General features: G+C 37.9%; 1 protein-coding gene across 4 annotated transcripts in view; it reads right to left on the bottom strand.

Annotated features, from left to right (window-relative positions):
- BRDT (bromodomain testis associated) overlaps window positions 1-15779 on the bottom strand; it is a 70359-nt gene that overhangs the window by 37314 nt on the left and 17266 nt on the right. For all 4 annotated transcript variants that reach the window (XM_010370377.2, XM_010370381.2, XM_010370382.2 and 1 more), the window contains 8 exons: window positions 10126-10298; window positions 9169-9519; window positions 8271-8399; window positions 7116-7304; window positions 6079-6251; window positions 5716-6005; window positions 5513-5626; window positions 5144-5281 (listed from right to left, as the gene is read on the bottom strand). In XM_010370377.2, the coding sequence (XP_010368679.2) occupies window positions 5144-5281; window positions 5513-5626; window positions 5716-6005; window positions 6079-6251; window positions 7116-7304; window positions 8271-8399; window positions 9169-9519; window positions 10126-10298 (1557 nt within the window). The remainder of the gene's footprint in view (window positions 1-5143; window positions 5282-5512; window positions 5627-5715; window positions 6006-6078; window positions 6252-7115; window positions 7305-8270; window positions 8400-9168; window positions 9520-10125; window positions 10299-15779) is intronic.

Genomic DNA, 15779 nt, shown 5'->3' with positions numbered 1-15779 from the left:
TTATAAATGTTGTAATTTCACATCTGCCCCAAAAACTCAATATAAAACTTTGTTTCCAAAGTTTTCATTTTAAACTGTCAAAAAAAAAAAAAAATTAACCATAGGCCAGGCACGGTGGCGCACACCTGTGATTCCAGCACTTTCGGAGGCCGAGGTGGGTGGATCACGAGGTCAGGAGTTCCAGACCAGCCTGTCAACATGGTGAAACCTCATCTCTACTAAAAATACAAAAATTAGCTAGGCGTGGTGGCAGGTGCCTATAATCCCAGCTACTTGGGATGGTGAGGCAGAAGAATTGCCTGAGGCCGGGAGGCGGAGGTTGCAGTGAGTGGAGGTTGTGCCATTGCACTCCAGCCTGGGCGAAAGAGCGAGACTCTGTCTCAAAACAAAAAACAAAAAATCAAACAAAAAAAAAACATAGAACTAAAAAAAATCTGCAATCATAGAGATTAAAGAGTTTACTAGCTATCACCAATCAAAGCACTGAGATAGATGTTCCAGAGATACTAAATATTATTAGCAAGCCAATTTGAACTAAAAAACCTGAAAAGTTGAATAGGAACATAATACGATTTAAAAAACAAAAAACAAAACAAAACAAAACAAAAAAAACAAGGCCCGGCACAGTGGCTCACACCTGTAATCCTAGCACTTTGGGAGGCCAAGGCAGGCTGAGGTGGGTGGATCATGAGATCAGGAGTTCGAGATCAGCCTGGCCAATATGGTGAAACCCCATCTCTACTAAAAAATACCAAAAAAAAATTAGCTGGGGGTGGTGGCATGCACCTGTAGCTCCAGCTACTCAGGACGCTGAGGCAGGAGAATTGCTTGAACCCAGGAGGTAGAGGTTGCAGTGAGCTGAGATCATGCCACTGCGCTCCAGCCTAGGCAACAGAGTGAGATTCCGTCTCAAAAAAAAAAAAAACAAGAACAACAACAACATACACACAACAGAATATGATGCCATATATAGCAGAAATAATTACCAAAGACTTTTAAATTAGGAAAAGAAATCAAACTTTTGTGATAGAGGACAGATTATAGAAAAGTGATTGGTAGGCCAGGCGTGGTGGCTCATGCCTGTAATCCCAGCGCTTTGGGAGGCCAAGGCAGGCAGATCACTTGAAGCCAGGAGTTCAAGACCAGCCTGGCCAACATGGTGAAACCCAGTCTCCACTAAAAATACAAAAATTAGCCAGGCTTGGTGGTGCACGTCTGTTGCCCAGCTACTTGGAAGGCTGAGGCATGAGAATTGCTTGAACCTAGGAGGCAGAGGTTGCAGTTAGCTGAGATGGAGCCACTGCCCTCCAGCCTCGGCAACAGTGAGACTCTGTCTCAAATAAAAAAAAAAAAAAAAAGAAATTTATAAAAGTCTAAACTAATTTAATAAACTCTAGTCATTTACCTTTAGCTTTCTAGTCTGAATGGCAAAGATTATTTACAGGCTTTCTTTGTATACTTCCTGCACTTACTAAATCATCCTCCTCTACAAAGTTAAAATCTAGGCTTGAACAAAGTTTGTCAGTTTTCAAACCTTGCATGAAAAAAATCATATCCTTGTCATATCTATAGAAGACCTAGGTTGTAGTACTAACATTACAAATTTATTTATTCCTGTTTGATGTCACCCATAACTAAGAAAGCTTTTTAAAAAAAGAAACAAATGTTATTTAAAGAATAAATTTCTTTCTCTGAACATTACACTAAATCCAATAAAATGCAGAGTCCAAAGGATGAAGTGACAAATTCACTTTAAGTCTTAAACATCTAAAGAAAAACAATGAATTGATGTCATGACCATTTAGTTTGTGTTTAACTGTGCAAAAACTGAAATTAAATACACTGAAAAAATTCTATTTCACACTAATCAAGTATCTGGGCTTATATTTAGACAGTTCCTGGAGTTATTCCCTATAAGGAAGGTTTTTATTAAAAGCACTCCTATTGATGAGCTGTTCCTTTTGATTTTTTTTTTTCTCAGTATCATTACTAGTCACAGGATTAAAGCTATTAGTTGGCCGGGCGCAGTGGCTCAAGCCTGTAATCCCAGCACTTTGGGAGGCCGAGACGGGCGGATCACGAGGTCCGGAGATCGAGACCATCCTGGCTAACACGGTGAAACCCCGTCTCTACCAAAAAATACAAAAAACTAGCTGGGCGACGTGGCGGGCGCGTGTAGTCCCAGCTGCTCGGGAGGCTGAGGCAGGAGAACGGCGTAAACCTGGGAGTCAGAGCTTATAGTGAGCTGAGATCCGGCCACTGCACTCCAGCCTGAGCGACAGAGCAAGACTCTGTCTCAAAAAAAAAAAAAAAAAAAAAAGCTGTTAGTTATATTCCTCCCTATAAATCACTCAAGGTAACCCCAAGATTATTGAGCATTAGAAAACTCTCAATAGCTTATGCGTGCATACGAGCACAGCCTAGTCAACATAAGATACGTGCATTAGAACTGATTTCATTTTCAAGGCTTGGCTACATCTTTGATTTGATATTTAATGATTTTAGTTATGAAAGATCATTTTAAAAGATTTTATATTTATACTGATGTTTAATAAATGTTCTTGACTTATCTGCATATGCTGAAACCAGTTAAAAAGATAAATAAAATAAAATCACATTAAAATTTGCAATGACATACTGCTTCCAGTCCACAGAGCTCTCATTTTCATTTTTCAAGGATTTGGGATTTCATTACGACTATCTTGAAACTGATTTAATATCTTGTTTAAAATGAGAATTAAGTGAATTTGGTAGATTTTTAAATAAAACTTTCCTTGTAAATCAATGCTCCACCATGTGATCAATCCTACTTAACAAAGCAGAATTAAGTAAGTGAGGGTGATCTGGTTGCAACACCTGTCACCCTATTGGTCAAAGCGTTGATTCAGCTGATCTGGATGGCCAGGAAGGTATCTCCTTCCTCCCTCACCACTCCATGTACATCCCTCCCGAAGCTGTGCACTTGGTCGAAGAGGACCTTCTCTGATAGAGGAGGACTGTTCATTGGTCAAGGGTATACGAGTAGCTGTGCTCCCCTACTAGACCCTCCAAACAAGCTCTCAAAGCAGAACTAAGTCTGTATTTTCTAAAGTGCATACACTGAAGTTTGGGAATGATGAAAGATAACCATTTAAGTAATGTGGAATAATAAATAGCTTCAATACTACTTACAACACTCAAAGATTTTTCAGATATTAAACCTTAAAACATTTGCCCCACCTAAACAGCATAACGGTATTGTAGTAAAGAGAGACCAACTCATAATACAGTATAACTAGAAGAAGTCAATAATATTTAAAACTTTAGGTCGGGTGCGATGGCTCACGCCTGTAATCCCAGCACTTTGGGAGGCCAAGGTGGGCGGATCACGAGGTCAGGGGATAGAGACCATCCTGGCTAACAAGGTGAAACCCCGTCTCTACTGAAAATACAAAAAATTAGCCAGGCATGGTGGCAGATGCCTGTAGTCCCAGCTACTCCGGAGGCTGAGGCAGGAGAATGGCGTAAATTCGGGAGGCGGAGCTAAGCAGTGAGCTGAGATCCGGCCACTGCACTCCAGTCTGGGCGACAGAGCCAGACTCCGTCTCAAAATAAATAAATAAATAAATAAATAAATAAATAAATAAATAAATAAATAAATAAATAGATTTGAATTCTGAGGCTGAGTTATTCTGACAGAATGTTAGGAAAACAGAGAATATATATTGCACAATTTTAAGAACACAAGTTAGTGATAAACATTCTTTCCTCCAAGCAACATATAATAATATTGTATCAGAAACTGATAATTCATATTAAAATTAAGGTACTTTATTGAAAAGTCTGTATTATATTGTACTTTTCCTCTAACACTTGAAGCATTTATTATTAGATAATTCAAACTAACAGGTACGGTAAGAGTTTTATCCTACAAATAAAAGACAAAGTGCTCTAACTTATTAGACCACAAATGCTTTATTAGATGAAGTTACAAATGCTAATTACAACTGAAAATACTAAATGCAACTTAAGTTTTTCCAGTATTGTTCTATGCTTAGAAGTCAATAAGGAAATACTGTATAATCAGAGCCCTACTTTTTTAAATTTTCTAGTATGACAAATTCCAAAGAAAGTAAAAATTCTGTTTATTCTCCAAAAATGTTTATCACTATATACTTTAGAACTGTAAAAGCAAAACACAGCAATCAGCACCATTTAATACAAACTAAACAGAACTAAGAGTTAAATAGAATGTATTGTAATTCAGCAGACTGTACTATCACACTGAAAAAAGAGGGATGCTTTTAATAATGCTAAGAATTCCTGATGTCACAATATTCTGTGTGAGATATTTCTTTAAAAAGAGAACTGAATTTCACAAGAAATACTTCATTTAAAATAAAGCAAAATTTAGGGACAACAGTGTCCTATATTCTGAATTTGCCTTTTGGTCAATAAAGATGGAACACCACTGCCAAGTCAGTATTCTTGGGGTAGTGATTACTTATCAACTATGTAGTCATTAATAGAAAAGCACAAAGAAAACATAAGTGACCTAAGCTTGACACAACTGCTAAACTACACAAGATAATAGGTCACGAGCATAGCTGAGAATCTGAATTTAAAGTACATTTTTCTATAGATGGAAGAAAATATTCTACAGTGAAGAAACCAAAGAAGTAGAAAAATAATCTGATTTATAGCTTCTGGGATGACTGGTTTCCTAACTCAAAATGATTTTTCAATTCAGAACATAGTATCACCACATGGCAACCCTTACAACATGAGAGTGATTTGATAGATCTTGGAGAGTAAAGCAAAAGGTGCTCTCAATCTTTTATTTTATAAAACAAGATCATTATTTTATCATCTGATATATTTTGATATTAAGATTTGAAATTATTTATTGAGACTATCCCTCCTTGAGTAAACTTTTTCAACATTACAAACCTACACGTCATATACATGTAACATGAAGTTTCGTCTTACACAGTATCTCTTTTAGGAAAAATACTAAGATTGTCAACATGCAATTAAACAATTAGCATGATATACAAATCATGGATTCCGGGTAAGTAACAAATATTTCTTCAAAATATAAATCAATATTACAGGAAAAAAAAATGCTCCCACCAGCAGAGGTACATTTAAGAGGACAGCTAACCTGATTCGGAACCACTGCTGTCTGAAGAGCTTAAGTCACTGCTGCTACTTTCAGACTCCGATGAGCTGTTGCTGCTGCTGCTGCTCTCACTCAGTCGGGAAACACTTCCAAGAGCTTTGGATGGTTGCATTTTCTCAGCTACAAAACAGAGAAACATTAAAATGCCAGAAGAATTAAACAGCTGCAGGAACATTTAAAAACTGCCACCTAGGCTGGGCATGGTCGCTCATGCCTGTAATCCCAGCACTTTGAGAGGCCAAGGTGGGAGAATCACATGAGGCCAGGAGTTCAAGACCAGCCTGGGTAACGTCATAAGACCCTGTCTCTACAAAAAGAAGTAAATAAATAAATATAAAAACTGCCACCTACATTTTGTTTGATGTTTTCTAGAATTTAACTGATTATTAACATCTAGTAACCGCTTTTCCAATTCCTGTTTTTTCTGTGAGTGAAGTTCTTCTTTGGACATCATTATTTTCCTAGCTGTGTGATTTAAGAGGGAAGAAAGTGAGTATAACCAAAAACCAACCCAAATACAAAACTGATTTCTATCAATATGCAGAAATACATACCAGGAGGTTTTAATGGTCTCTTTCTTAGACATGCCGAAACATATTTTTCTAATTCTCTTAGTGTTGATGCTTTCAGTGTTTCAAAGTCTATCTCTATCTCATCAGGATTCGAATTGCTCAGAGAAGGCTCTCTTGACTGTATTATATGAACTACTCGCCCAAGTTTATCTCCAGGGAGTTTGTTTATATTCAAACTTAACTGCCTTTTCTCATCATAGTTCATAGGTTTAGCATTATCTTCATCTTCAGATTTTTGACCAATGTACTGTTGTTTCCTTTTCTTTGGCTGACTGTAACAAAAACTAAATTTAGTCCAACTTATCGTTATTGTGTTAATAAGCTATCATAATAAAAGATACTTACCTTCTCTTGGACTTTTCCTTTCGTCTCATTTGCTCACACAGTTTTCTTGAAATTTCATTGCTGTTGTTAACCTTTTCTTTTTTCTTTTCCTTTTTAGACTTCTCTTTCTTTTTATTTAGCTTACGGAAAGGTACTTGGGACAAAACCTGGAGCTGTTGATGTACAGCTTTAAGCTGATAAAATAAAAAAAATCTGTAAACATTCATGTCTATAAATAATTAAAGACACTAGAAAAAAAATCTTGTCACTCCAAAGTCAAGAGTGTCTTTTGTGAAATTCATTTCTTATTACATTTCCTTCAAGTTCTTATTTAATTTCACAAATGCACTGAATTTTTAAAGGGCATGTTTTAAATTACAAAAACTATCATGTGCTCAACCCATAAACTTAAATATTCATCTACAAACAGATCAAGAATAAATGACATTTCCAGGTGGTCTTAAGTTTTTTGTTTTTTTGAGCCAGGATCTTGCTCTGTCACCCAGGTGGGAGTGCAGTGTTGTGATCCTGGCTCACTGCAACCTCAACCTCCTAGGCACAAGTGATCCTCCTGCCACATTTTTTTGATTTTTTTGTAGAGACATGGTCTCACTATGTTGCCCAAGCTTGAACTCCTGGGCTCAAGCAATCCTCCCACCTTGGCCTCCCTAAGTACTGGGGTTACAGGCGTGAGCCATGGTGTCCGGCTGGTTTTTAATCATTGATTTTTCATACTGGAGCTCCAGAACAGTTTAACATGTTATCATAAAAAGTAGTTAATAAGACCTCATCCATAAAATATCTCTGATTATTTCATAAATCATTTCAATGAGAATCAACCACTCATGATTAGGGATAACATAATTTTTTTAAATAACAGATTTTTATAATAAATATTTGATTAGGAAAGACTATTAAACATTACAAATTTGTCAATAAGTAAATAAAACCACAGTTATGAAATGATCTAACTATAACAGCTTTAAATCTGCAGAAAAAATTTCCTGATAGATTAGTGCTCATAGACTATCAAAATTTGTATCAATACAATCAACTACCTGCTCCTGAAGCTTTTCAAGACGCTGAACTCGTTCATCTTCAGAATCACCAGAAGAGTTCCCTTCAGAGGAGGCTTCATTAGTGTTCTCTCTACCAGTGGTTTCTGTGGTATCTGTTTTGATGTAACATAAAGGCATACTCTCAACAGGTTCAACTGGGATCTTTGAAAAATGCTTTTCGAAAACATCCTATAATGAAAAATTAGTTTGTTATGGTTTTCTGCATTTTTAATTTAATCTAGCAATTATAGCTTTTAATAAAAGGTACATTTCAGTGTCATATTTTGACCAGAATTCTTTTTGCCTTTAAGATATATCAGAAGAAACACATTAAGACACATGCGGGCCAGGCGCCGTGGCTCATGACTGTAATCCTAGCACTTTGGGAGGCCGAGGCAGGTGGATCACCTCAGATGGGGAAATCAAGATCAGCCTGACCAACATGGAGAAACCCCATCTCTACTAAAAACACAAAATTAGTCGGGTGTGGTGGCACATGCCTATAAATCCCAGCTACTTGGGAGGCTGAGGCAGGAGAACCACTTGAACCCAGGAGGCAGAGGTTGCAGTGAACCAAGATTGTGCCACCACACTCCGGCCAGGGCAACGAGAATGAAACTCCATCTCAAAAAAAAAAAAAAAAAAAAAAAAAAAGACTCATGCTTCTCTGCCTGCCAAACTTAGCAACTTTTCTCCATTTTTTTCAGGCAAGATAGACCTCTCAAGTAATACAGGAGATCTTCTTTCAAGGGCCCTGTAGTTGGTAGATCATTCTATTACCTCCAAATGGTTCAGCCATTTAGACTGTCCCCTCAGTGGGACATGGGCTCTAGTCAACCATATATATAATATATCTACATCCCCTCTTCACTAATATTTCCCCAGTTTCCTTTGTATGCAGGCAGCTTCATTAAAATATTCACTACTAAAGGATGCAAGAACTCAAACAAACAAACAAAAAAACACACAGCCCTCTCAGTTTTAAAAGTACATTTCATAAACTATTTCGTTGGTGCAAAAGCAATTGTGGTTTTTGCCATTTAATACTTAAGAGATGTGGGTGTTATTACTCTTTAACTCTTAAGTTATGGTTCTAAAAGATGTTTAAACTATGTTCAGAGGAAAAACACTTTCAGAGCACAAGTAATGGCTCACCTGAAGCATTCTTGCCATTGTCACAACTTCGTGATCTGGAGGATTGTACTTGTAGCAATTCATGAACATTAATCTAACATCGGCCGCAAATTTGTATGCATCCTTATATTCTTGGTTATCCATTTTCTCCTAAATTAAAGAAAAACTACAGGATTCACAAACAAATAGTTCAATTCAATAATTATTTGAGCACCGATATTAAATGTTCATATTACAAAATAATTCATATATACAGAAAACAGTTGCCCATCATCCAGATTTGACAAATGTTAAAATTTTGCAACATTTGTTTCATATTTTTTAGACTTTGAAAAAAAATCCAGTGAATTTTGGTAAGCAGAGATAAGGAAGGAGGACATTCCAAGTAAAGAGAACTGGAACAAAATCATAAAAGCAGAGGGTTTTCATATCATCTTTTTTTTTTTGAGACAGAATTTCCCTCTGTCACCCAGCCTGGAGTGCAGTGCATGATCTCGGCTCACTGCAACCCTTCCTCCTCCCGGGTTCAAGTGATTCTCATGACTCAGCCTCTGGAGTAGCTGGGACCACAGGCAGGCACCACCATTCCCAGCTTTTTTGTATTTTTTTTAGAGACGAGGTTTTGCCATGGCCAGGCTGGTCTCGAACTCCTGGCCTCAAGTGATCTGCCCGCCTTGGCCTCCCAAAGTGCTAGGATTACAGGCATGAGCCACTGTGCGTGGTCTAGAACCATGGACATGTTCAAATGGAAGAAAACAAAAAGATATATTTTTAAAATTTCCAGTGACTCACTCCAGATAATATGACTCTGATGATCTTAATTTCCTTCATCTTTTTCTAGATTTTAAGATTTCTTTGCAATGATGAATTACTTGTATAATCAAGAAAAAGAAGTTCTTCCTATTAAGGCAACATTTACCTTAATAGTTCCAAGATCCATTGGATTTTTGACAATGTCATAGTAGTTATGGAGTCCCAAAGCATTAACGTCAACAGGATTATAAAAGGGCCATGCATATGAAAAATGTTTCTTTGCAAGCATTTCTTTAAGAATCTCACTACAGTGCCTTAATTGTTCAGTTACTTTAACACTCTTCACAACATTATATTGTTGCTGAGAATCTGGCAAAACATTCTTTGGCATATTTTCTTTTATAGGTGGCAATGTCACTGATTTTTCTGTGAATGCTGGAGAAAATTCACTACTTGCTTTAACTACTGAAGTTGCAGGAGTTGTTGTATCTGCTTTCCTCTTCACACCCTTTGTAACCTAAAACAGAACAATTCAACAACAAAAAAATATATTTAAAGTGATATTCAGAGCCATAGTTCCTTATCACTTAAAAGACAAAAAGGGAAAGATTATTGGCACCAAGTCTTTATATAGATAATTTACAAATATTGTTGTCAATCCATGTATTAAATATTGCTAAAGGTTAATTTCCTTTTGTAGGCAAACTAAATAGTTCTAATATTATCTTCCCACATACCAAAGAATGTCGTGTGCAAACCTTAAGATGAATGAAAAGTAAAAAATCAGTCATAGTTATACCAAAGTTTCTGAATACCTGAAAAATCAGCAAGATTATATGACTTTTAAAAGAAAACTATGTAGGCGAACAACTTCTGATATTAATACTATCAAGACACCCAAACAGTACAAATTCTACCTAAGAAATATGTAAAATTTGGCTAGCCTCTTAGGTCTCTATTCATAAAATGCACAGAGAGGTGGAAACAGTATGATTTCAGATTGCTAGATGCTAAATGAATTAAAAAAGAAAAATTGCTAGATGTTGAAGACTAATATTCTTATTAACTGAAAAAAAAAATCCAAAATTAAAAAGCAATGATTATAGAACTATAATAAACTTACCTGGGCCGCAGTTTGTGAACTGGAGTTGACTGAAGCTCCTTGCGCCATGTTCAAGGGAGAAACAGATGTCTTAGGAAACACAGAAGGAATTGCTTGCTGCTTAAATACTTTTTCTGTTGCGTTGGGTGATGATTTTTCTTTAGCAGAAAAAACAGCTATATTCTGTTGAGTGCCTGGAAAAGTATGAACCAGCATCAAATATATGAATGAATAAAGTATAAAACACCACTTTGTCTTATTTTCTATTTCAATTCATTTAGTTCAGCTTTTTAGCAACATAAGCATAGGATACTTATTTCATTTTGAAATCTACACACACAGGATTAGACAGGTTAGACCAATTTAGATATAAAGATATAATAATGGAGACTTCAACATTTGTTATTAATGGTAGGTTTACCAGCTTTATTCAAAAAGGTGCCTGGCTTAAACCACGACTAATAATAGAGCCGTGTGGTTAGCTTCAGGTAGCTATGAACGTAAGCAAAAATTTCAGATACTCTGGAGACCAACCACACAGTACTATGTGAGGTCTTCAGAATGCTCTGCATAAATATCCAAGGACTTCATAATTGTAACACATAGTCTATCACAGAACAAAAGATGTGAATATGATTCTCTTATCAATACATTCTTCAGAAAATTCTGCCAAAGGAACAATTGTCATGTTCTTCTGCCCTGTTTTCACAGAATGTTATGACTTAAGACATTTGGATCATATCACTCTGAAATCTGTTATTTCAAAAGTTCAACCTTCCATCAAGGCAACTCCATTCTTCTAATTGTTCACAACAAAAACCCTGAAGTCATCTTTGATTCCACTGTCTCTCAAACTCCATATCCAAACCAGCAGCAAACCCTGTTAGCATTATCTTCCTATCTAGACTCCAAACACTACTCACAAGTGGCATTCACTCCGGCCCAAGGCATCATCAGTGCACAACTCAATTACTGCAATAACATCCAGGCAGGTCTTCCTTCTGCTTTGGTACTCTATAGTCTATCCTCAAAACAGCTGCCAAAGTGATCTTTTAAAACGCAAATTAGTGACGATTTGTAATCTCGCTAAGTAAAAACCAAAGTGCTCACAGCATATATACGACCTGCTTGTCCTCTTCTCCGTACTTCTTCCCTCCTTCCAACCTCACTTCTTACTACTTCCCTCTGCCCTTCCCTCACTCTAGCCTGCTGGCCTTGCTCACATTTGGTAAGCAGGAGAAGACTATTTGTTTTGCCTAAAATAAGATATCCTTATGCCTCATTCCAACATTTCCTTCAGGCATCTACTCAAATGTCACCTTCTCAACCACCTTATATAAAATAACATTTTCACTCTACCCTATCCTCCCTCATCAACTGTATAGCTCTTATTCTGCTTTATTTTTTCCATGCCATTATTACATTTGATATACAACATATAGCTATTTCTGGCCCTTCAATTTTTGCAAAACAAACTCAGGAACTAAGTAAATTTGAATGTATTTTAAGACAGGGCTGATATTCCTCAATATCTGAGTTGTCACTACTCTTTAAAACTCAGGAATCAAATACATTCAGATAATCTCACATCCTTTGATATTCCAACTGTTGTTATTCTTTGAACTTGGGAGCTAATTAGATCTGCATAGTGAGGAATAGTTACAATTACTTAATTTTGTCTCTATCTCTCACAATAAAAAGCTCTGTGAGGGTAAGGGGACTTTGTTTTGGTCACCCCTAAATCTCTTGTACCTAATGCAGTACTTGGTAAATGAAAGAAACACAGTAAATATTTACTGCATGCCTATTGTGTGTTGGGCACCATTTTAGGTGTTAGGGCACAAATTCTCGCATATTTCTTTTCTTTTTTTTTTTTGAGATAGGGTCTCGCTCTGTCACTCTGTTGCAGTGGTGTGATCATGACTCACTGCACCTTCAACCTCCTGGGCTCAAAAATGAACCAGACAGACATAGTATCTGCTCTTGGAGCTTACTGTCTAGTGTAAGAAACAGACAAAAAATAAGTAATCCTATTGAGTACAAGTGATGCTAAGTGTTAGGAAGGAAATATACACGTTACTAACTAAACTAAGGCAGAGAACTATTATGGAGAGGGTAGCCAAGGAAGGCCTCCCTCTCCAAAGCTGACAACTAAGATGTCACTATAAAGGTAAGAAGAAGACAGCTAGGTCACGAGAACTCTAGAATGGGAAGTAAGTCTACATGATTAGTGTGTGCACGCAGAAATACAAGCATTTTAAGAAAGACATAGTAGTCTCCTAAGGCAAATACTGACAGAAATCAAATAAAATGAGAACAGAAAAAAACACTACTTAAATTTTGCAGAATGAAGACTACAAGTGACCCTGACTGACAAAATGTCTTTGGTGGTGAAATAAAGCTAGAACTTCTGCTAAGGGGAGTACATGAGTATACAGGAAGAAAGAAAGAAAGAAACGAAAAAAGGAACAATAGCTGGAAGAATATGGACAAAGGAGTATTTTAAAGATGAGATACTAGAGCCAGTTTATAGGGTAATGAGACTAACCCCATAGAGGAGGAGAGATTAATGATGCAAGAAAAAATGGAGATAACCAAAGGAACAAAATGGTTGAGATGGCAAGATCCATTCACAAATGAAGGCATGGCCCAAAGTGATGGAGGATCTGTTATAGGCCTCTGCTCCAGCTGATTCCTCTGCCTGGAATGTTCTTCTTTCAAATCTTCACTTCTCAATGAGCCTCCACTGAATCTGTCATGTTTGCCTCTCACTTCCTACTAGAATATAAATTCCAAGATGGCAAAGTTTTTGTTTTATTCAGTGATCATATCTCAAGAGCACAGAACAGTGTTGTGGTACATAATCAGCACGCAAGTATTTGCTCATAAATTATCAACATGTACGTAACCACATTATTTTAAACTAGCTACCATCATATGACAATTTCCCTACCACTGTGACTAACAAAGACATGACTCTGGTAGTGGAATGCTTCTGTCAGAAGTTTTTTAAACTTAGACATTCACTCTGAAGCCAAAGGCTACCTATCCTTTGAGGTCAAACATAACTTATAGCACCTCTAAAGTCTTTCCCAACTTTTCCAGCATGACATGGTTTGGATGTTTTGTCCTCTTCAAATCTCATATTGAAATGTGACCTCCAATGTTGGTGGTGGGGCCTGGTGTGGGAGGTGCTTGGGTCATGAGGGTGGATCCCTCATGATTCTCTTGGTGCTATCCTCGATGTAATGAGGGAGTGCTCACTCTATGAGTTCACACAAGATCTGGTTGCTTAAAAGAGTACCTCCTCCCTAACCCCACCTTGCCATGTGATACAACACCTTCCCCTTTGCCTTTGACCACGATTGAAAGCTTCCTGAGGCCCAGAAGCTAAGCAGATGCTGGTGCCATACTTATACAGCCTGCAAAACCATGAGCCAAATAAATCTCTTTTCTTTGTAAATTACCCAGCCTCACATATTTCTTTTCTCTTTCTTTTTTCTTTTTTGTTTTTTTTTTGAGACAGGGTCTCGCTCTGTCGCTCTGCTGCAGTGGTGTGATCATGACTCACTGCACCTTCAAACTCCTGGGCTCAAGAAATCCTCCCACCTCAGGCTCTTGATGAGTTGGGACTACAGGTGCATGCCACCATACCTGGCAAAGTTTTAAATTTTTCTGTAAAGGGTCCTTCTATCTTGTTCAGGCTGGTCTTGAATTCCTGGGCTCATGTAATCCTCCCATCTTGGCTTCCCAATGTGCTGGCATTACGGCCATGAGCCACAACGAACAGCCAGATACTTCTTTATAGCAATACAAAATGTACTAGCACACATCACATACCAATTTCTCACTCTTGGCCATGCATGGTGGCTCATGCCTGTAATCCTAGCACTTTGGGAGGCCAAGGCATGAGGATCATTTGAAGCCAGGAGTTCAAGATCAGCCTGGGCAACAAAATGAGACCCCACCTCTATAAGAAACAAAAAAATTAGCTGGGTGTGGTGGCACATGTCTTTAATATTGGCTACTTGGGAGGCTAAAGTAGGAGAACTGTTTAAGCCCAGGAGCTCGAGGCTGCAGTGAACTGTGATCATGGAGTGCCACTGCACTCCAGCCAGGGTGACAGAATGAGACCTGTCTCGAAATAAAAAAAAACTTCCATTCTTTTGAAACACAGTATATATTACATATAATTTCATCTGACACGTGTCATAATGCATTGTCTTAATTTTTTTCCATAATGCACTGCCTTGTAATTTTTTTCAAGTTTTATTTCTAACAAAAAACTTAAATGGCGCAGTGGCTCATGCCTGTAATCATAGCACTTTGGGAGGCCAAGGTGGGTGAATCACCTGAGGTCAGGAGTTTGAGACCAGCCTATCCAACATGGTGAAACCCCGTATCTACTAAAAAGTACAAAAATTAGCTGGGGGTGGTGGCGCATGCCTGTAATCCCAGTTACTCAAGAGGCTGAAGCAGGGGAATCACTTGAATGTGGGAGGCAGAGGTTGCAGTGAGCAGAGATCATGCGACTGTATTCCAGTCAGGGCAACAAGAGTGAAACTCTGTCTCAAAAAAAAAAAAAAACCTTAAAGAAACACTTGAAAGTTAAGTTGTAGCTATTTGTTTCAGATGCTAAGAGCATGTTTCCCTCAGATAAAAGATCAATGAGAAGATCAATAATTTTTACCTTCTAACAACATTAAATGGAAAAAATAACAATTTTTATCTTGCTAAGGGTAATAATTTAAGTCAGCAACAATTAGCACGTTGGTGTTACAATTTAAATACCATACTGATCTATGTATTATCTACCTCATAAGGGCTTACTTAAATCTTCTTGTAGAAGCCTAGGTCTCATATTGTCAGACATTGGATCAACCTTTTCTAAAATAAGAATAACGACTTAAATAATCAGTGAATATCTCATAGATCTGGTTAAAGCACTATAAGTTATGACCCACCTTAAGGATCTATTAGCAATAAAAAAGTATATATTACTATCAATAAAAACCTGAAAAAAAAAATCAACCTCTGCCATGAACCTATTACAAGCCTCCTTTATCTCAGGCACTTGACTATATTCTTTTTTTTTTTTTTTTTTTTTGAGACGGAGTCTCGCTCTGTCGCCCAGGCTGGAGTGCAGTGGCCGGATCTCAGCTCACTGCAAGCTCCGCCTCCCGGGTTCACGCCATTCTCCTGCCTCAGCCTCCCCAGTAGCTGGGACTACAGGCGCCCACCAGGTCGCCCGGCTAGTTTTTTTTTTTTTGTATTTTTTTAGTAGAGACGGGGTTTCACCATGTTAGCCAGGATGGTCTTGATCTCCTGACCTCGTGATCCACCCGTCTCGGCCTCCCAAAGTGCTGGGATTACAGGCTTGAGCCACCGCGCCCGGCCGACTATATTCTTTATAAACATTTACAATCATGAATATTTTTCGGGCCGGGTGTGGTGGCTCACGCCTGTAATCCCAGCACTGTGGGAGGCCGAGGCGGGCAGATCATGACGTCAGGAGATCGAGACCATTCTGGCTAACACGGTGAAACCCTGTCTCTAATTTAAAAAAAAATACAAAAAATTAGCTGGGTGTGGTGCTGGGCGCCTGTAGTCCCAGCAACTTGGGAGGCTGAGGCAGGAGAATGGCATGAACCCGTGAGGCGGAGCTTGCGGTGAGC

The sequence above is a fragment of the Rhinopithecus roxellana genome, chromosome 8 (assembly GCF_007565055.1).
Source record: "Rhinopithecus roxellana isolate Shanxi Qingling chromosome 8, ASM756505v1, whole genome shotgun sequence".
Taxonomy (NCBI): Eukaryota; Metazoa; Chordata; class Mammalia; order Primates; family Cercopithecidae; genus Rhinopithecus; species Rhinopithecus roxellana.
Note: the sequence above shows the minus strand (reverse complement) of the source record. Positions and strands in the feature narration are given on the sequence as shown.